The following is a 22,034-nucleotide window of genomic DNA, read 5'->3' as shown; positions in this document are numbered from 1 at the left end:
ACTGTTTCACCAGGTTTTAGCAGCTCATAATAGATGACACCCTTCTGATCCCACCAAACACAGAGCATTGTCTTGTTTCCAAAGCAATTTGGTTGCAGAGAATGTTGATGGTTCACCTGGATTCACCCTCGAGTTACAATGCTTACAATTCTCAAAATATATCCATTTTTCATCACCTGTCACTATTTGAAGGAGAAACGACTTTCTTTTGTATCTGGCGAGCAGCATTTCACAAGTGGTCTTTTGATTTGTTTGCCGTCTTTCGTTCAGTTCATGCAGAACCCATTTTCTGCAACTTTCCCATAGCTTTCAACCAAAGAGAAACAGCTTTCTGCATCACATTCAATTGTCCCATCAGTTCCTGTATAATTTGAGTATCGTCTTCATCCAATAAGGCCTGTAATTCATTGTCTTCAAACTTTTTCTTTAGTTTCCTGCACTTATCATTTCTCACATCAAAATCACCCCTTCTGAATTTTTTGAACCACTTGAAACACTGCGTTTTCCCAAGAGTGTGTTTGCCGAAAGCTTCAACTAGCATTTGATGTGATTCTGCAGCTGTTTTCTTCAAATGATAACAGAAAACCAATGCTGTCCACAAATCGTAGTTCATAGGCACAAAACTCAACATGTTTATGGGTTGAAACAGATGCCGATGTATGGAACTTGGGTTACTGTGTGTTGACATTCATTGTCAGCCTTTACAGGAAGCAGATGGCACTCCAGACGCGGTCTCAGAGCCCTACACAGATGGCTAGCACCATCTGTAGGGAAATTCTAGTTTCTTACCCCTACACCTGGTATTTAGTATGTTCAGTACGCCAGCCACCTTTGAATGCATGATGGACAGTATGTTTAAACATCTTCTTTGGAAGGCATGTCTTTGCTACCAGGATGACATGGTAGTTTTTGTCAAATGCGTATGATGACCGTTTAAGCTACTTGAGATCGGTGCTGAGATGTGTTCATGACACAGCTCTTCATCTTAACCTGATAAAGTGCTTCTTTGTTGCTCAAGAAATTAAAATCTTACAGCAGCTAGTTAAGTGATGTAGAGCCCACCCAGATCTAGAAAAAGGGACACTCCATAACACATTTCCCAACTCCTCAGTACATTCATAAAGTGAGAGGCTTTCTTGGAATGTGCTCCAACTGCAGATGTTTCACAAAGAATTTCATTTGCATGGCACAACCACTACAATAACTGCTGCAGGGATATGCCAAATTTTCTTGTATCCCTTGTATCCCTCTAGCAACTGATCGAGGGTTGAGGAGACCAGCCTTGCTCCCAGAATTTCAATGAAACCCACTATTTGCAGCACTGGAGTCTCTGGTTCTGAGTTGAGTAGAAGGATGATACCAGAAACTTTGAAGATTCTGTGACAAGCTAGGCTGCTATTCCCTGGAATTGTGCCCTAGGACTGAGAACTGTAGGGTCCCCCTTAAATGGATTAGGGGTACTCTACACATGAGGAGTTGCAACCCAAATAGCTGACTGTGTGTGGGTATTTGTATGGAGTGTAGCCATGTATGGAAGTGAAACATGGACGATAACTAGTTTAGGCAAGAAGAGAATAGAAGCTTCTGAAATGTGGTGCTGCGGAAGAATACTGAAGATTAGATGGGTAGATCACATAACTAATGAGGAGGTACTGAATAGAATTGGGGAGAAGAGAAATTTGTGGCACAACTTGACTAGAAGAAGGACTCAGTTGGTAGGACATGTTGTGAGGCATCAAGGGATCACCAATTTAGTGTTGGAGGCCAGTGTGGAGGGTAAAAATCTTAGAGGGTGACCAAGGGTTGAATACACTAAGCAGATTCAGAAGGACGTAGGTTGCAATAGTTACCTGGAGATGCAGAAGATTGTGCAGGATAGAGTAGCATGGAGGACTGCATCAAACCAGTCTCTGGACCGAAGACCACAACACACAACACACATGTGGGGTGCACACAACCTTCTTCTGCTTCTCTTTCTTCTTCTTATTTCTTTTTTTCATTTTTTAAAATTTTCGATTTTTTTTTTTTTTTTTTTTTTTTTTTTTTTTTTTTTTAAAGGCTTAGATGATTATTCTCGATTCAGTTCAGATAATGATAGACTAATAGTGGTAGGAGACTCCAACATATTAATGTAAGGTCCTAAGAAAGGTCCCCCACAGATGAAAAGATTAAAATCAATGTGATCAATTTCCAAAACATTCACAACAAAGTCACACAGCTTAAAGCAGCCTAAAAACCAAAAGAGCTCATAAAATACTATGCACAGAAAGGTGAGTAAATCCCAAAATTACCCCTTTAGTTGTGAAATTTTCTGAGAGGTTGCTCAATGTATATGTGCATGGAAAGCCAATGGGCTATACCTGTGGACTGAGTTCACAGCCACCGAACCATGTGGTTCAAGCTGACTAGCACATAAGCAGGTTCAAATGGCTCTGAGCACTATGGAACTCAACTTCTGAGGTCATTAGTCCCCTAGAACGTAGAACTAGCTAAACCTAACTAACCTAAGGACATCACACACATCCATGCCTGAGGCAGGATTCGAACCTGTGACCATAGCGATCTCACGGTTCCAGACTGCAGCGCCTAGAACTGCACAGCCACTTCGGCTGGCACATAAGGAGGAACTGGATATATATATGTACACTGTTGTTCACTTATGTGGAGTCTGCAGATCTAGCAAAGGTAGAGATCTAGAGGCCAGGCTTACCAAAGAGGGGTGGAGTTTTGTGCAGCTACTGTTTTGTAGGAGCTATTTTGGAGATAGTGGTTTGCCAAGTAGTTGGAAGAAGCCTGAGAAGCCAGCAGGAGCCAAAAAAATCATTGTGGCAGTTGTGACAACCAGTGTGTTTATGTACTGTGAGCCAAGTCAAGTCAGTCACTGCAATACGTATGTTGCAGAAAGAGTACAGGGCAAATGCAGGACTGGCTGGCTGTGGTTTCCTCACCTTCAAGCGAAGGACTTGTTATACCGAACAGGGTCAGAGGCTGTACATTGGCACAACAAATGAGCACTGAATCTGTATTAATACCCCTCATTTCTAGCCAAAGGTATTCCAATCTGGCAGCACAAACCATGACGAGAGGGCTTCATGAGGCAGTGTGAGAAAATGGTTCTACAAGAAACTACCATGAGTTTTGGCCTTCACCAACTGTGTTCCAATGCAGGCATTAAGTCCACCATCTCAGACGTGCCTCATTTCCACTGGTGAACCACCTTCTGGATCATTCAGGCCACAGCAGACTTCTGCCTCAGAAGGCAACCATTCAAACCCAGGGCAGTGCAGCTGCTCATCCTCCTGCACGGTGCAGGCACTCCCACTCACAGTGGTGAGTTCCACTTCTGATGGCTTGCTTCCCCTGTAAGAATTGTTGTGGGCTTTTGTGCCCCTGACCTCCAGCTGTGGTGTGCTCAGTCGGTGCACGTGCCACCACACAGTTGCTAGCTGTCAGCACTTATCTAGCCACTTACCTCAGAGATAGCCTCTGGCTGACTGCAGGTCTCAGCTGTCCACCATCTGCTACCTACCCTACAGGCCAGAGGGGGCATGCTTGCTTCAGAGCAGCACTATCAATGTTGTAGAATTAAGCTGAATAAAAATTTTGACTGTTGATGCTATTTACATGTGTTCCAAATGACCAACATCTTGACAATAATCCACCACTGCTATCCATCCTTGCCCCCATAGATGCCATCCGCCCTTAGCCATACATTGCAAATATCATTTTGAAAATCAGCAAAGTCTTTCAAACTCATGAACCTTTTTTTATCACACAACACTATGTTCTTGCTGTTACTACTGCATAACAAGGCTCATGGCTTTCTCTTCCTTGCTTCTTCCATTCTTTTCCACACTGTAAAGCATGTTGCATCTTTTCTTCTTTGGTAAACATTCAATGTTCTTGGGGCAGTCATAGACATTTTGTTTTGTCACTTCCCAATTAGTTCTTGTTTTCCTCTTCTTTTGTCACCATGCATTCCTCATGTTTATGCTGCTTCCCCAGTAGTTTGATCCATTTACTAGCTTCAGCTTGATTTAAATCTGTTTTTCTTCCAACCATCATTCTGCCTGGAATGCTGTGTCAGAATCTGCACAACCCTTTACTGTCATTCCTACATGCATCTAGCACTCAACTGTATACATCTCCCTTTAGTTTCCTTGATTCAAAACTGATCATTTCCTGTTACTTCCAGCTGGTAAGCCAGCATATTTTGAAGTTCGTAAAAAATTTGATGGGATGGATCGTACCTCTCAAATAAATGTTGTTAGATCAATTTAAGTGAGAGTGAAACCCTAATACTACGGTGCCACTGAGTAAGTTACTTAACTCTGTCTTTAATTTGTTTCACTGTATTCCTATACAGCTTCTTTGATGTTGTTACTGTTCTTGGTTATTTAATGATTATAGAGTTCATACCATTTCTTGTGTGTTTCCTTTACAGTCTTTTCAATTTTGGTAACATCATTATGCACCAATGGTATGTTATCATGCACTACTTCTACATTTTCTTTGTTATGTAAACCTGTGCTTTCTTGGATATATTCCCCACTATCTGCAGCTGCACATATTTGTGGTTTGCATTGTGTCCTGCATCAAGTTCAGATATTCTTTCCCATTTATTTGTTCCTAATTCTTTGCATTTTGTTATACATTCTTCTGGTTTACAGAGTGTTGACACAATAATTTATTTTATATCTTCGTTTTTGCTTAGCCATTGCTCTTCCTGTTCTCTTTCCTCCTTCAACCATTGTGCCTCCTGTTCTTTCATTAATTCTGTAAGTTCCTCCTTTCATTCTCTCTCCTCCTTTAACCAGTTCTTTAATTAAATATTTTGTAAATGCTTTAAAGACTTCCATTTGTTGATTTATTCCTTTTGTTATTCAATTCACGATTTCATAACCCAGTTCTGATGACCTACAAGTGACCCTGAACGAGGCATACAACCATGTAAGATATCCGCTGATTTCCCCCCTTGTTCCATTTTGTTGTCATATTGGTTCCTATTCATCCCACTAAATACTTCTCTTATTTCAGCCATAATAATTAATTTGCAATAGTTCAAGCCTAAAAATAACCATTCAGTTTCAGGAGATATGTAAGTTCAGTTCCAACACATAGTCTGGCGTTCTCTATTGTATTGAAAACTCCTGACTTTTATGTAGCATCTCCTGACTCTTAAATTTGGTAGAGAATGTACTGTTGCTGGATTCAGTTCTGAGTGATGTTAACAAATACTGATTTTGATTTCTGCTTTTTCTTATTTTGCAGTTAATAAGCAGAATGCTTGCTGAAGGGGCAGATATAAATGGTAGATACAGAGGTCTATATGAAGGCCCACCATCAAGAGAGAAAGGCCACACTATAAAATGCTTAGTAAGTCTAAGCTCCAAGTAATTTATAAAATTTCATGTATAATCAGTTCATCTGCTCTAGTGAAACACAGAATTTTTATGCTATGTTATTCTTTTTCACAGGGATGCTTTGATTCAGAGCTTGAAGTACATGATAGTATCTCAGGACAATCTCCTATATTTGAAGCTCTTCGCTCCAAAAAAGTAAGGAAGCTCTTTCTTGACTTTGTGAAAGTACTGCCCTTAGAGTGCCTCAATTAATATCCTCTTTCGTGATCTGTTGATGATTTTTGAATTAAAAAAAAGCTTTTTTTAGGTGGTTGGAACATTAAGGCAACTATTAAGATGTGTCAAATGCTTACCCCGGACATATATTTTCAACATTTTCCCCCAGATTATGCACTAAGTTATGAACAACCCTATAGATTTTGAGATGATGATAAATGTGTAAAAATTTACGGATTTTTGTATGTACTTGTCTAGATTTTTCCTTAGTTATTCCCAGAATCAAATTTCCAATTTTAAAACCAAAATGGTTTTTTTTTTTTTTTTTTTTTTTTTTTTTTTTTTTTTTTTTTTTTCCACTGCTCTCTAATCCTTGATCTTTATTTGTTATAACTTTTCCTCTTCTATTACTTTGTTAGGATGTGTTTTGGGAATGTTTGTGACCATTCATTTTCACTGTGGCTTCCAAACATAAGTTCTGGTTGAGTGTAATTTTTTGATGAATTGATTACTGGTTCATGATTTGTTTTATGTCATACGATAATTAAACCACTTACTCCCCTTCTTTGTTACATATAACCTCACAAGCCAATGTAGTTGTAAAAAGACATTCCACTTGATCGGCTTTTGAATGGAATTTCAAGCCAAAGGCTTATTTGATGCTAATCACATGCAGAAAGTTTCTCCATTTTGCACATATAAACTGCTACCAGCGTCTGAAAGCATTGCTACTAGCTTTCCTATTTCCTTAAAGTAATTTGCTCTGGTGTGTTTAATGAAGAAGTACTGGTCTTCCTTTTCACAGCAGTTCCACTTGCCAGCGCACATTGCACTGGGAAGATTGAACGCTTGATGTTGCTTGATATCAATTTTTCATTTACAGCTGTGGATAATACCTGACTTCTCTTCAAAATTATCAGTATATTTTTTTACCTTGTCACAGTAATTTTTAGATCAGTGTAGAACACTTCTAGCAAGCAATTTGATTCATAATCTTGTCAGAAATAGCAACTTGAAAGTTTTATTTAGCCTTTCCTTTAGTAACTATCTCCTGTGATGTCCCTTTCTTGGTGCCTACCACTTTCAATTGAACTTGGCAACAGACTTTATCATGTCCTGTAGTGGATTTATCAAGTCAGTTTCTGTCTCTTCTTTTTGCCCATGGCAAATAAACTGCCCCTTTGCAAAATCTATGCTCCTCAAAGGCCTGCACCAAGAATCAAATTCATATCTCAGTCCTTGGTAAATATGAATGAATGCTTCATGCAACTTCCTCCAGTTCCAGATTGTAACCTAGCTTTTAATTTTACTGCTCTTGCCTCATTATTTATCTCCCCCCCCCCCCCCCCCTGCCCTGCTGCCCCAACTGAGTGTCTGATAACTTCAGTGTTAGCCTGCACTTCAGGAAAAATCACACTCAGCTCTGCTCCTGTGCCTGTGATACTGGTATTGCAGTTTTCCTTTACTCTTATCCATCATCTCTTGGAGTTAAATGTTTCTACTCTCAGTTCCTTATCATCATAGTGAATTAAATCAATATTCTGTTCATGGCCCATATCTGTTTTCTGGACTAATACCATGAGTATTTTCACAACCTCTTTCAGTTTTCATTATGTTCGTTTTCATGTGGTGTTTGAGTATTATATAATGGATTGCTGTCCGATCATTGTTGTTGTTGGTACATCTGAATATTTCATTGTGGGCATCTTGGATAACTGTCTGGTCCGTGGTTGTTTCAGTGTCCTGGATGATATCTATTTTGACTCTTCTTATTATGTCAGTTTTACCTTTAGAAACCATTCCCATTATGTGTGTTATTGTTATATTGGAAATGAAATCTTGGAAGCTGCTTATTAATGTAAGGCTTTGTGTCATTCTGTCACATGTGAAATTTCTCTATTGCTTATTTTGAATTTCCACTTCTGTCTGCTTATACATATATTCTGCTGTGTACTCACATGATGATCATCTTCCAAGAGGTCCATACTGCGTACTGTCAAGAACTGACAAAAGTGCATCTATGACTTGATCACATACCACTGTGTGAAGTTCTTCTGTGGAAATGATGTGCCCCTCCCCCCCTTCTTTCTCCATTACTGTGCTGAGATTAGATTAGATTAGATTTACTTTCATTCCAATTGATTCATAGTGAGGAGATCCTACAGGATGTAGAATATGTCAGAAAAAAAAACTACATGACAAATATTTACAAATAAAACAAATAAGCTAATGTACCTACTTTCCACAGGTCCCAAGTGGAATGATCACTTTTTTCCCTTTCTTTCCTTTTTTTCTTTTTCTTTCTTTCTTTCTTATTTTTTTAAATAAACACTATATGAAAGGATCATTTTACAACACTCATTTACTAAGATTGCATTAATGCACTGAATTTAAAATTTAATTTATTTATTTATTTATAAGGTAATAAACATATAATACAACTACTAGAATAAACAGTGAACACATTACTGCACTGATGGTGCAGAAGTAGTTAGATTGTATATATCACATTATCACACACACACACACACACACACACACATCATCAACGCTACAAACATTTTAAAAATCTCTTAAGTGCAAAACAGTCTACAACTAAAAATGGAAACGATCCAAAGACCAATTACGAAGGTGTTTTTATTCATTCTGGGACAAATTCAATATGAAGCAGCAGTCAGGGAGAAATTGTAAGTGAGACGAGAAACATCATTCTTTCAGCCAAAGCATTGTACACAAACTCAAGACTGGTTATAAGTGAAATTCTGCACAGAAGGTCAGTAAGCAGTTCTTATATAAGCAACATAAACAGTGCTATCAGGGAACAGTGTGACGAACTTGGGACAATATTCGTTGACCCCAACAAATTTGTAAGTGACAAATGCTTAGGAAAGGATGGCGTGCATTTAAACAGACTAGGCTCAATGAATTTCAGTAAGATGGTTACAGACATCTGTAAAATCATCAAGAACAAGGGAAACTGATACCGTGTGGATGGGGTGATAATTCAAAAGTGAAATTGAAAATAAAAAATATCGTCCAGGCAGAAATTCCAATATAAATATAAGTACTAAGGATAGTAAGTTTCAGAACTTGTGTTTAACTCCAAACCTGATGGTATTTCATCAAAATGTACAATCCCTATCCAACATAGTAAACGAATTTCAAATTTTGTTGGAAAGTGACATGAAAAACACCTCTGTATTATGTTTTACTGAACATTGGCTTGACAGAGAGAAACTTCATATGCTATGCATTCCAAATTTTGTATTGGGTAGTTATTTTTGTTGTAAATTGTATAAACATGGTGGTAGTTGCATTTATGTTAAAAATAGCATAAATTTTAAATGTATGCCGTATGTAGAAACATTATCCATAGAGAAAGATATTGAGGTAAATGGAATTGAAATCACAGACGAAAAAATTGCTATAATTTGTCTATACAGGGCGCCAACTGGCAATATTAACATTATGTTAAAGAACCTTGAAAATATCTTACAAAAAAAAAAAAAAAAAAAAAAAAAAAAAACTAATTATATGTGGGGATTTCAACATTGACTTTGCAAGTGAGTCTAATCAAAAAACTGCTTTACTGAACCTCTTAGCAACTTTCAATTTAAAGGCTACTATAGAAACACCAACACACATTACAAAAACCTCAGCCACAATCCTTGATCAAATATTTACAAATGTGCCCTTGAAACATACAGCACAAACCCACAATACAGGCTTTGGGGACCACACAGCCCAAGAAATTAGTATAAGATTAAGAAAACCACTTAGTTCAACTGAATGTCTAACTACAACATCTAGGTAATATAATGACCAGAATATACAACATTTCCTTAACTATCTGTGTAAAGAAACTTGGGAAGACATCTATGAATGTGAAAGTACAAATTATAAGTTCAATAAATTCCTAAATAGTTTTACCTATTATGTTGAACTTTCCTTTCCACTCCATAAAAAGACAGTCACAAAAAAGGATCTGAAAATAAATTGGGTCACAACAGGGATACAAATATCTGTGAAGAAAAAGAGACTACTGCATGAAATATCTAGACAGCACACAACATCCACAGAATTTGATTCCTATTTTAAGAATTACAAAAAGATTTTAACTAAAGTCATAAAAGAAGCACAAAAATGGCAAATAGTTCCTTCATAGCAAATGCACAAAATAAAATGAAAGCCATATGGGAGATTGCAAGGCATGAAACAGGAGTAAAACGAAGAGAATACCATAATATCAAACTGAATGAAAACACTTCTGTAATATCTGATCCCCAGCAGATAGCAAATAATTTTAACTCACATTTCTCTGAGGCAGCTGAGATTCTGGTGAAGCAAAACTTTCAAAATGCTGTCACTGCAAATCAGATTAAAACTATCCCTAGTAACAAGTCTCTCTTCCTACACCCAACAGATGAACAGGAAATACTAAATACAATAGGGGAGCTAAAATCAAAATTTTCCTCTGGTACTGACAACATATCAGTCCATATCATTAAAAAAAGTGCACCCTTAGTAGTTAAGCCCATGGTAGACATATGCAATAGTTCACTTTCTCAGGGAATCTTCCCAGAAAGGCTAAAAATAGCTAAAGTGAAGCCATTGTTCAAAAAGGGTGAAAAAACAGATATAATAAATTATAGGCCAGTCTCTCTACTATCTGTTTTTTCTAAAATAATTGAAAAAATCTTTTCTAAAAGACTCATAGATTTCATTGAAAAAAATAAACTTTTCTCAGCTACACAGCATGGTTTCCGAAAATGTAAATCCACTGAGACAGCTATTTTCGATTTCTTAAATGAAGCTTTCAATGCATTAGATAAAAAAGAACACATAGCAGCAATATTCCTAGATCTTTCAAAAGCATTTGACATCATTAACCATGGTCTTTTGCTTAGAAAGCTAGAAAATGTTGGTGTCAGAGGCCCAGCCTATGAATGGGTAAAGTCATATCTACAAAACAGACACCAAATAGTTGAAGTCTTGTACAAAGAAGGAAAAAATTTAACTTCCTATCAATCAGAAAAACAGTGTGTTAAATACGGTGTGCCACAGGGTTCCGTGCTGGGACCAATCCTGTTCTTGCTGTTTGTAAATGACCTGGAACCATCCAGCCATAACTATAAGTACATTAAATATGCCGATGATACAAATATACTTATCAAAGGAAAGACCCAAGAAGAGCTCCAAAATGAAATAAAAAAGAGCACTACACATGTATCAAAATGGTTCGCAATGAACAACTTAATAATAAACACACATAAGACAAACACTATGCATCTACACACAGTGCAGAATAAACAGCCTTTAACTGCAGCCATAGAACTGTTAGGCAAAAGAAATTGTAAATAGCACCAAATTTTTGGGAGTTTGGATCCAAGATGACCTAAGATGGCAGAAACACACACAACACCTATGTAGTAAATAAAATTCCATTTGTTATAGTATAAAAATTCTTGCTGGATGCACATCTATGCAAGCCATAAAAAATGTGTACTATGCCCAAGCAGAATCATTACTAAGACATGGTTTAATTTGCTGGGGAAATTCACCACGCAGCAAAAGCTGATTTATTGCACAAAATAGAATTATAAGAGCCATGGAAGGCTTAGCGCCTCGATCTTCATGCAAACCCTCATTTAAAAAGCTTCATATTCTTCCATTACCATGCCTATATATCCTAGAAACATTAATGTTTATAAGGAAAATCGTAGATGAAAATAACAAGATTGCTCCAAAAAACCAAAATATACATTCATACAACACAAGAAATAATCAAGATTTACATACACAGTTTTCACATACAACACTAAAACAAAAAGGACCCTTGCAAGCAGGAAAAGAACTGTATAACAAACTACCTAAAGAAATTAAGGCAATAACTGGCATGCATAAATTCAAAACTGCAGTGAGTGACTACTTGCTACAGAATTGTTACTATAGTGTTGATGAATTTTTATCTACAATGTAAATATGTGAAAAATTTAAATAGATTATACAATTAAGGCCAAAATAAGAAACGTGTACATGAGATTTATCTGTGTATTATATGTGGTCTATTGCATATATGGGTGTGTCTGTGTAATCAAGGCCAAAAGTATGTAATTTGTGCGTGTAAAATTTATTTGTGAAATGTTATTCCCATATTTTAGAGTTATATTGCTATATACTGAAAACCATACAACAGCTTATTTCTGTTAAACTTTATTGCAAATTATTTGACTTGTTCTATATCATTATGTACCACTGTACAGTGTATGATTCACGGGACCAATAAATATACAATACAATATAATACACACAAAATCAGTTGGTTCTACTGAGAAATTCATCAGTGGATTAGAAGGAGTTGCCCACCAATAAATCCTTTAGGTTTATTTTACTTTATTTTATTTATTTATTTATTGTTCCATAGGACCAAATTAAGGAGAGGTCTCCATGGTCATGGAATGAGTCAATACGTGAAATTATAACACAATAGTAGAAACAAGGCCCCTGGAGTAGACAACATTCCATTGGAACTACTGACGGCCTTGGGAGAGTCAGTCCTGACAAAACTCTACCATCTGGTGAGCAAGATGTATGAAACAGGCGAAATACCCTCAGACTTCAAGAAGAATATAATAATTCCAATCCCAAAGAAAGCAGGTGTTGACAGATGTGAAAATTACCGAACAATCAGTTTAATAAGTCACAGCTGCAAAATACTAACACGAATTCTTTACAGATGAATGGAAAAACTAGTAGAAGCCGACCTTGGGGAAGATCAGTTTGGATTCCGTAGAAATACTGGAACACATGAGGCAATACTGACCTTACGACTTGTCTTAGAAGAAAGATAAAGGAAAGGCAAACCTACGTTTCTAGCATTTGTAGACTTAGAGAAAGCTTTTGACAATGTTGACTGGAATACTCTCTTCCAAATTCTAAAGGTGGCAGGGGTAAAATACAGGGAGCGAAGGGCTATTTACAATTTGTGCAGAAAGCAGATGGCAGTTATAAGAGTTGAGGGACATGAAAGGGAAGCAGTTGTTGGGAAGGGAGTGAGACAGGCTTGTAGCCTCTCCCCGATGTTATTCAATCTCTATGTTGAGCAAGCAGTGAAGGAAACAAAAGAAAAATTCGGAGTAGGTATTAAAATCCATGGAGAAGAAATAAAAACTTTGAGGTTCGCCGATGACATTGTAATTCTGTCAGAGACAGCAAAGGACTTGGAAGAACAGTTAAATGGAATGGATAGCGTCTTGAAAGGAGGATATAAGATGAACATCAACAAAAGCAAAATGAGGATAATGGAATGTAGTCGAATTAAGTCGGGTGATGCTGAGGGAATTAGATTAGGAAATGGGACACTTAAGGTAGTAAAGGAGTTTTGCTATTTAGGAAGCAAAATAACTGATGATGGTCGAAGTAGAGAGGATATAAAATGTAGACTGGCAATGGAAAGGAAAGTGTTTCTGAAGAAGAGAAATTTGTTAACATCGAGTATAGATTTAAGTGTCAGGAAGTCATTTCTGAAAGCATTTGTATGGAGTGTAGCCATGTATGGAAGTGAAACATGGGCGATAAATAGTTTGGACAAGAAGAGAATAGAAGCTTTCGAAATGTGGTGCTACAGAAGAATGCTGAACATTAGATGGGTAGATCACATAACTAATGAGGAGGTGTTGAATAGGATTGGGGAGAAGAGAAGTTTGTGGCACAACTTGACCAGAAGAAGGGATCGGTTGGTAGGACATGTTCTGAGGCATCAAGGGATCACCAATTTAGTACTGGAAGGCAGCGTGGAGGGTAAAAATTGTAGAGGGAGACCAAGGGATGAATACACTAAGCAGATTCAGAAGGATGTAGGCTGCAGTAGGTACTGGGAGATGAAGAAGCTTGCACAGGATAGAGTAGCATGGAGACCTGCATCAAACCAGTCTCAGGACTGAAGACCACAACAACAGAAACAGATAAAATGAAATATAACAAACATATTCAAATGACAAGTCGTAAGTTTAAATAAAGAAAATCAACAATGTAATACTGGAATTTGCTTAATTTTTCAGCTCTTTCAGGAGTTCCTTGACAGAATAGAAGGAGTGAGCCATGAGGAAACTCTTCAGTTTTGACTTAAAAGTGTTTGGGCTACTGCTAAGATTTTTGAGTTCTTGTGGTAGCTTATTGAAAATGGATGCGGCAGAATACTGCACTCCTTTCTGCACAAGAGTCAAGGAAGTGCATTCCACATGCAGATTTGATTCCTGCCTAGTATTAACTGAGTGAAAGCTGCTAACTCTTGGGAATAAGCTAATATTGCTAACAACAAATGACATTAAAGAAAATATATACTATGAGGGCAATGTCAGAACTCCCAGACTATTGAATAGGGGTCGGCAAGAGGTTCTCGTACTTACACCACATATAGCTCGAACATCCCGCTTTTGAGCTAAAAATACCCGTTTTGAATCAGATGAATTACGCCAAAAAATAATACCATATGACATAAGCGTATGAAAATACGTGAAATAGACTACTTTTTGTGTTGAGCTGTCACTTATTTCATATACCGTTGTAATGGTATACAAAACAGCATTTAGTTTCTGAACAAGATCCTGGATATGGGCTTTCCACAACAGCTTACTATCTATCTGAACGCCTAGGAACTTGAACTGTTCAGTTCGCTTATAATATGCCCATTCTGTCTGATAAAAATATCGGTTCTTGTTGAATTGTGAGTTATAAACTGTAAAAACTGAGTCTTATTGTAATTTAGCATCAAATTATTTTCCACAAGCCATGAGCTTATATCATGAACTACATTATTTGATACTGTTTGAATATTGCACACAAGATCCTTTACTACCAAGCTGGTGTCATCAAGCAAACAAATATTTTTGAATCACCTGTAATACTAGAAGGCATATCATTTATATAAATAAGAACCAGCAGTGGCCCCAGCACCGACCCTTGGGGAATGCCCCACTTAACAGTGCCCCATTGGGACTGAACATCACTACCACTCTCAATATTGCGGAGAATTACTTTCTGCTTTCTGTTCTTAAAATAAGAGGCGAACTAATTGTAAGCTACTCCCCTTACTCCATAATGGTACAACTTCTGCAGTAATATTTTGTGGTCAACACAGTCAAAAGCCTTTGTTAAATCAAAGAAAACACCTAGCATTTGCAACCTTTTATTTAATCCATCCAAAACCTCACAGAGAAAAGAGAATATAGCATTTTCAGTTGTTAAACTATTTCTGAAACCAAACTGTACATTTGACAGCAAATTATGTGAATTTAAATGCTCCTGTCACCTTGTATATACAACCTTCTCGATAACTTTAGCAAACACCGATGGCATAGAAATAGGTCTAAAATTGTCAACATTATCCCTGTCTCCCGTTTTATAAAGTGGCTTTACTACCGAGTACTTTAATTGGTCAGGAAACCGACCACTCCTAAAGAAAAAGTTACATATATGACTAAGTACTGGGCTAACATACATAGAACAATACTTCAGTATTCTGCTAGATACCCCATCATATCCATGAGAGTTCTTGGTCTTTAGTGATTTAATTATTAACTCAATCTCCCTCTTGTCAGTATCATGGAGGAGCATTTCAGGTAACAGTCTCGGAACACTTTTTTCTACGAGCGCTATATGATTCCCTGTTGGGACTCGGCTTCTATTTAGTTCACCTGCTATATTCAGAAAGTGATTATTAAATCTGTACATATATGCAACTTATCAGTAACATGGACATTCCCACTATGCACTGATTCTATATCCTCGACCTGTCTCTGCAGACCAACCACTTCCTTTACGACTGACCATATGGTTTTAATTTTATCCTGAGACTTAGCTATTCTATCTGCAGACCACATACTTTTTGCCTTCCTAATAATATTTTTAAGCACCTTACAATACTGTTTGTAATGGGCTGCTGCATTTATATTTTGACTGTTTCTAACGTTTTGATATAAATGCCACTTTGTTCTACAAGATATTCTTATCCCTCTAGTCAGCCACCCAGGCTGCCTGTTTATGCTGGTACCCTGTTTTGAACGCTCTAATGGAAAGCAACTTTCAAAGAGCATGAGAAAAGTCTTGAGGAAAGCATTATATTTATCGTCTACTGTATCAGCACTATAAACATTTTGCCACTCTTATTCCTTGATAAGGTTTACAAAGGTCTCTACAGGAACTGGATCAGCTTTCCTGAACAGTTGATAACTATATTTAATGTGTATTGCAGCACAAAAATCTTTTAGAGTTAAAATTTGTGCATCATGATCTGAAAGGCCATTCACCATTTTGCTAACAGAATGCCCTTCTAGTAATGAGGATTGAACAAAAATGTTTTCTTTGGTTGTTCTACTGTTCCCTTGCACTCTCGTTGGAAAGAATATGGTTTGCATAAGATTATATGAATTAAGGAGGTCTACCAGCATCCTTTTCCTTGCACAATCACTTATAGAATTAATATTGGAGTCACTACATATAACTAACTTTTTGTATTTCCTATAAAGTGAACCAAGAAGCTCCTCTGAAATCGGAGTCTGGGGATCTATACATAACAACAGTTAGAAGTTTAGCTCCACTAAATGTAACCACATCTGCACAACATTCAAACACCTTTTCATTGCAGTACTTTGAAACATCAATTGACTCAAATGGGTTGCCGTTTTTCACGTACACGGCTACGCCCCCACACCGCAAAGAGCTCCTAGAAAAGCTGCCAGCCAACCTGTATCCTGGTAAAGGAAGCCCTCCTTATTTAAGAAGTGTTCAGATACACCAATAATTTCAGAGTCAACATCTATAAGCAGTTCACTAAGTTTATCTCTAATACCTTGTATATTTTGATGAAATATACTAATTCCCTCATTACTCAGATACCTAATCTTTGTCAAAAGTGGTTCCTTTGTTAGAGAAACTTCCCTTAGGCAGGAATACCTATCAGCTGACTTCAATCTAAAAAAGGTGCATCTCTAACACCCACTACTGCAGGAATTTTCCCATGAGTGATCCCACCACCCCCACCTATGCTGTCACCTATAAGCTTTGCCAACCTCCCCTTCCCATACCTGTTGAGGTGCAGGCCATGTCTAGTGAAACCCGTCCTGCTGATAGACTCCACCGACACCACTGAAATGTGTCCCATGCCTTCTGTCATCAGCGCATCCCCAAGTCTCATGTTATTATTCCTGATGGCTGTATTAAGATGAGGCCAATTGTGATGCTGAAGCAGTTCCACGAAATGCACATTCATGTTGCCAGTCTGAGTGGCTGTCTTTTACAGGTCACCATCTATGTCATACTCTTCATTCATTCTCTTAAACTGAATTTCATTGGTTGTTAAGATTTTTATGGCTGCTGACAAGTTATTGAAAATGTGTGTTCCTAAATAATGCACACCTTTTTGTACAAGAGTAAGTGACTTTAAATCCTTGTGAATATTATTCTTATTTCTAGTATTGATTTCATGAACTGAGCTGTTAGTTTGAAGAAGTGATATATTTTTAATGACAAATTTCACTAAGCAATAAATATATTGGGAAGCAGTAGATAGTATCCCTAGTTCCTTAACCAGGCCTGTGCAGGATTTTCTTGAGTTCTCACCACATATAACTCAATTGCATGTTTTTGTGCCTGGAAAACTTTAGCTTGGGTTGATGAATTACCCCAAAAAATAATCCCATATGACATGGAGTGAAAAGTAAGTATAGTATGCCAGATTTTTCATTTTTATATCCCCTATGTCTGACAGAATTTACATTGCAAATAGAGATTTGTTTAGACACTTCAGCAGTTCTATGGTGTACTCCTCCCAACTGAATTTAGTATCAAGCTGTAATCCCAAGAATTTAACACTGTCGACTTCTTCTATCTGCTTTTCATCATATATTAGGTATATACTCGTGAGACACCCCTTACGAGTTCTGAACTGCATGTAGGAACCAGTGATTAATGTCCACAAATATTTTATGAGCCGATCTTTCTAAGACTGTACTTGATTTGCTATTTATTGCAATATTTGTATCATTGGCAAACAAAACAAACTTGGCGTCTATTAGTGTTATTGGTGGAAGATATTTGATATACACAAGAAAAAGTAAGAGCCATAAGATGGGATCTTGCGGGACCCCACATGTAATTAGTTCCATGTTAGATGATGCCTGATAGCTTAATACGTGTCTCTTTCCTAAGAACACCCTTTGTTTCCTGCCAGAGATATAAGATTTGAACCATTTTGGCAGCTTTTCCTGTTGCACCATAATATTCTAATTTACTTAAAAGGATATTGTGATTTGGATGGTTGAAAGCCTTTGACAGATCACAAAATATACCAGTTGGTTGCAATTTTTTGTCTGATGAATTAAGTTCATTTTCATTGTAAGTGTAGCATTCTCAGTATCAGAGCCCTTTAGAAATCCAAACTGCAACTTTGACAGAATGTTATATGTGATAAGATGGTTATAAATCTGATTGTATATTACCTTTTCTAAAATTTTTGAGAATGCTGGCAAAAGTGAGATTAGACAGAAATTTGATGCTATTTCTTTATCTCCCTTCTTAAACAGTGGCTTAACTTCAGCATATTTCAACCATTCAGGAAATATTCCACTGATAAACGAATGGTTACACAGATGGCTTAATATGTTACTTAACTCAGAATCACTTTCTTTAATTAACTTTGTTGATATTTCAACATACCCACTAGATGTTTTTGATTTTAAAGGTTTTATGATGGGCTGCTGGGGTAGTGAGGATCAAATTCAAATTATGGAAGATACTTGAAATGTCTGCTTTGACGTACCCCATGGCAGCATCTACAGAACATGACAACCCCATCTTTTCAGTAACAGTTATAAAATGTTTGTTAAAAAGTCTGCAACACTATACACATCTGTCACCAATGTATCATTTACTCTTAATACTATTTGCCCTCTTCATGTCTGGTTCTACCAGTCTCCTCCTTCACTATATCCCATATTGTCTTTATTTTGTTATCTGATATGACTATTTCTTCCTTTTAAGATATTTGCTTTGATGTCCGTATTACAGTCTTTAATATTTTGCAGTATTTCTTGTAATGTGCTGTAGCATCAACATCAGAACTGTTTCAGACTGACAGATACATTTTTCTTTTTGTTTTACAAGATACCTCTATTCCTTGAGTAATCCATGGCTTTTCTGTAGACTTTGCTCTAACCTTGGTTAGTTTTGCGGGAAAACAATGTTCAAATAAGGTAAGCACTTTGTTAGCAAAAGTGTTATATTTTTCATTCATGCCATGAGCACTGTAAACATCACTCCAGTGAATGTCTCTGAGGAGAGTCCTAAAATAATCAATTTTTGGCTTATTGATAACCCTCTTGAGTTCAGATTTAACAGATTTTATATCCTGCTCAGTATTAACATTTAACAGAGCAAACTGCATGTCATGGTCTGAGAGGCCATTGACTATTGGTTTTATAATATAATTTTGTTCATTGGGCTTTTCTATAAAGATATTATCAATGACTGTTTGCGAGCAATTGGCTACCCTAGTTGAGAATTTTACAGTGGGAATTAAGTTGAATGATAGTATTACTAATTCAAATAAGTTCTTATTGGGAGAGTCTTTAAGGAAATGTACAGTGAAGTCACCAGCAACCATTATTTCTTTGTTTCTGGTTGTTAAATGCGCCAGTAGAGCTTCAAGGTGGTTTATGAATAGATGTTACCTGCAGGTGCTCGATATACACTTAATATTGTGAAGGATTTTGTATAAAATTCTACTTCTGTTCCACGTGCTTCCATATGCTGTTCTAGACAAAATTTATGAATGTCTATGTTCTTAAATTTATGACAGTTCCTGATGAATGTGGCGACTCCTCCTTTCTCCATTTCTGCTCTATAAAAGTGAGATGCTAACCTAAATCCTGTAACACTTAAAAGTTCTATACCAGTGGTCATATGATGTTCAGAGAGGCATATTATGTCAGCTGGGTTTGAGGCCTTTAATTCATCTATGCAGATAATTAATTCATTAATTTTATTTCTCAGTCCTCGAATATTTTGATGCAATGAAGATAGTTGACATTTAACATTGACTGAGTTAAAATTGGGTGGAGTTGAAATTTCTGCTGATTGTTGAAAATTCTTAACCAACAGCTGTTTATGCTGATATACTAAGCTAGACTTATGTTTTTTGGTTTCTTTCTCAAACTGAAGGTTTGTCTCAGTCCTAACCTCTTTTAAAGGTTGGTTTCTTTCTTCATCCCTACCCTAAAAAAGGGTCTTTTCTGAACTCTGTAACCACTGGTATTTTATCACTCATGACAGTGCCTCCCCCCTTTAACTTTCCTGCTCTTTTCCCAGCCAATTTGCCCTTCCCTTTTCTGTTGAGGTGAAGACCATGCCACCTATTGAGAGAATCAACAGGAACCATACCAATGTGTGACCCTGCATCCAACAAAGCTGCTGTTCTGACTCCAAAATAACTCTCTTGACAGAAGAGTTCAAATGAGGTTGGTCATGGCACCCAAGAACAGATACAAATTAAACACTAGTATGCTTCGATGCTGATGCAGTTTTTGCCAGGTCACACTCTATACTGTGCCAAAGATCTCTGACAATACTATTACCTGGCCCACCCACTATAACCACAGTGTCTTCCTTAGTGAAATATTTGCAAATTGATCCTAAATGCTCTGTCACCAGCTCCAGACCAGCACTAGGTTTAAAAAAATTGGTGATTTCGTATTCTGATCCCAGTTCATCCTGCAAAAGTTGGCCAACACCTCTTCCATGGGAACTACCTAACAACAACACTTTCTCTGCACTGATTTTCCTACATTCTTACTTTTCAATTGGCTCCTGAAAGCTTTTTGTGCCCTGTCTGCACGTGCAACTACTTTAGTGTCACCAGCTTCTAACTGAAAAAAAACAGGTAAAATCTTTTTTCCACATTCACCACAAAACTGTCAGACAAAGTTCTGGGCCTGTTCCTCCTGTTGCCATTTCCTACCTCTCTTTGCCCTTCTCCCTCCTTAACCTATCAAGATCTCCCCTGGCCTTGTCTAACTCAGCCTGAAGGGCAGCAATTTCCCTTCCTGTTCTAGCATATTCCTATCTCCACTACATATCCCCTACTCCCACACTCCCTACTCCCCTACTCCCACACCCCTAGAGTCACCTACATTGAAAAAACTACAACACCTGTAACCCCAAAGCACCAACCTAACAAGTCTACCTAACAACACTTTTCACTCATGATAAAAATAATAATTTATTAAGAATAAGTCAGTTAAATTACAGATAAATACGGAAATATCATTCCACAAATTTGTCCTATCCACAACTGTATGTAAACAAAAACAACAGTGCAAAGTTTCTGAAACAACTTAAACTTTGCGCTACTTTCCAGAAATGTGAGTTAAATAATGAAGAGGTATGCTGCAGTTAAATTGCTGGAGAGAGCTAAGAACCATTCTATAGATTTTCTGTGGCAAAACATAAACAGAAAATATGACTATAACCCAACTGTATGATCTTTTCATTTTTTCTGCTATATTATATAAAGAAAAACAAAACCTTTAATGGTATGCTTATAAAGCACACTAATACACCTATTTACCATGTAATCAGTACCAAACTAAATGTTATTATAATCTAAAATGACTTATCTTTACGAGAACACCAAAATTTGTGCTAGTCACCTGACTGCAGGGCTGCCACTAACCTGTCAATACCATTATTGTAACAAAATTTCTGATGAATGCTGATGTCTGGTGTTGAAATGTTGTTGTACTAGGGTTGCCACTGATTTAAATTACCCTTTTCCATTGTCAAACTGGAATCTAGTACATTGATCATTGGTGAGCATAGTGAGGGTTGCTGCATCTTGACTGATGCAGGAACAAGTACAATCCCTGTGATATGCAACAATGCATTGCTAAGCTCTGGGCTCATCAATGAGCTTTACAGTGGCATATTTTCAAGTGTGCACCAGTGTGGCAGTTTGCCAACATGAAGCCTTGAGATGTGGTCCACCGTGAACTCTTGATGATAGAAAGCAGGTAGTATAATGAATTTTATGGCCATGTATTGAAAAAATGCTGGACAGAGTCAAACAGTGGAAAACCCAGGATGGAATGTAAGAATATTATGAAAAAGATAGTTGCTATTCACCATATAACGGAGATGTTGAGTCACAGGTAGGCACAAAACAGAAATTGAGCTTTTGGCCAACAAGGTTGTTATCAGAAATAGGCAACATACACATGCAAATTCTCATGTGAACGCAGCTCGCACACACATGGCCACAGTCTCTGGCTGCTGAGGCCAGATTGCGAGCAGCAGCACATTATGGGAGAAGCAACCAGGTGTTAGGGTAAGAAGGATACTGGAGAGAAAAGGGGAAGGGATGGCACGATAGGGGTGGGGGATGTTAAAGTGCTGCTTGTGGGT

General features: G+C 37.3%; 1 protein-coding gene across 1 annotated transcript in view; it reads left to right on the top strand.

Annotated features, from left to right (window-relative positions):
- LOC126229628 (putative ankyrin repeat protein RF_0381) overlaps positions 1 to 22,034 on the top strand; it is a 243,671-nt gene that overhangs the window by 194,813 nt on the left and 26,824 nt on the right. The window contains exons 8-9 of the mRNA XM_049942370.1: positions 5,272 to 5,376; positions 5,478 to 5,558. Of these exons, the coding sequence (XP_049798327.1) occupies positions 5,272 to 5,376; positions 5,478 to 5,558 (186 nt within the window). The remainder of the gene's footprint in view (positions 1 to 5,271; positions 5,377 to 5,477; positions 5,559 to 22,034) is intronic.

The sequence above is a fragment of the Schistocerca nitens genome, unplaced genomic scaffold (genome assembly GCF_023898315.1).
Source record: "Schistocerca nitens isolate TAMUIC-IGC-003100 unplaced genomic scaffold, iqSchNite1.1 HiC_scaffold_376, whole genome shotgun sequence".
NCBI lineage: Eukaryota > Metazoa > Arthropoda > Insecta > Orthoptera > Acrididae > Schistocerca > Schistocerca nitens.
The sequence above is the reverse complement of the archived record's forward strand: the minus strand, read 5'-3'. Positions and strand labels throughout refer to the sequence as shown.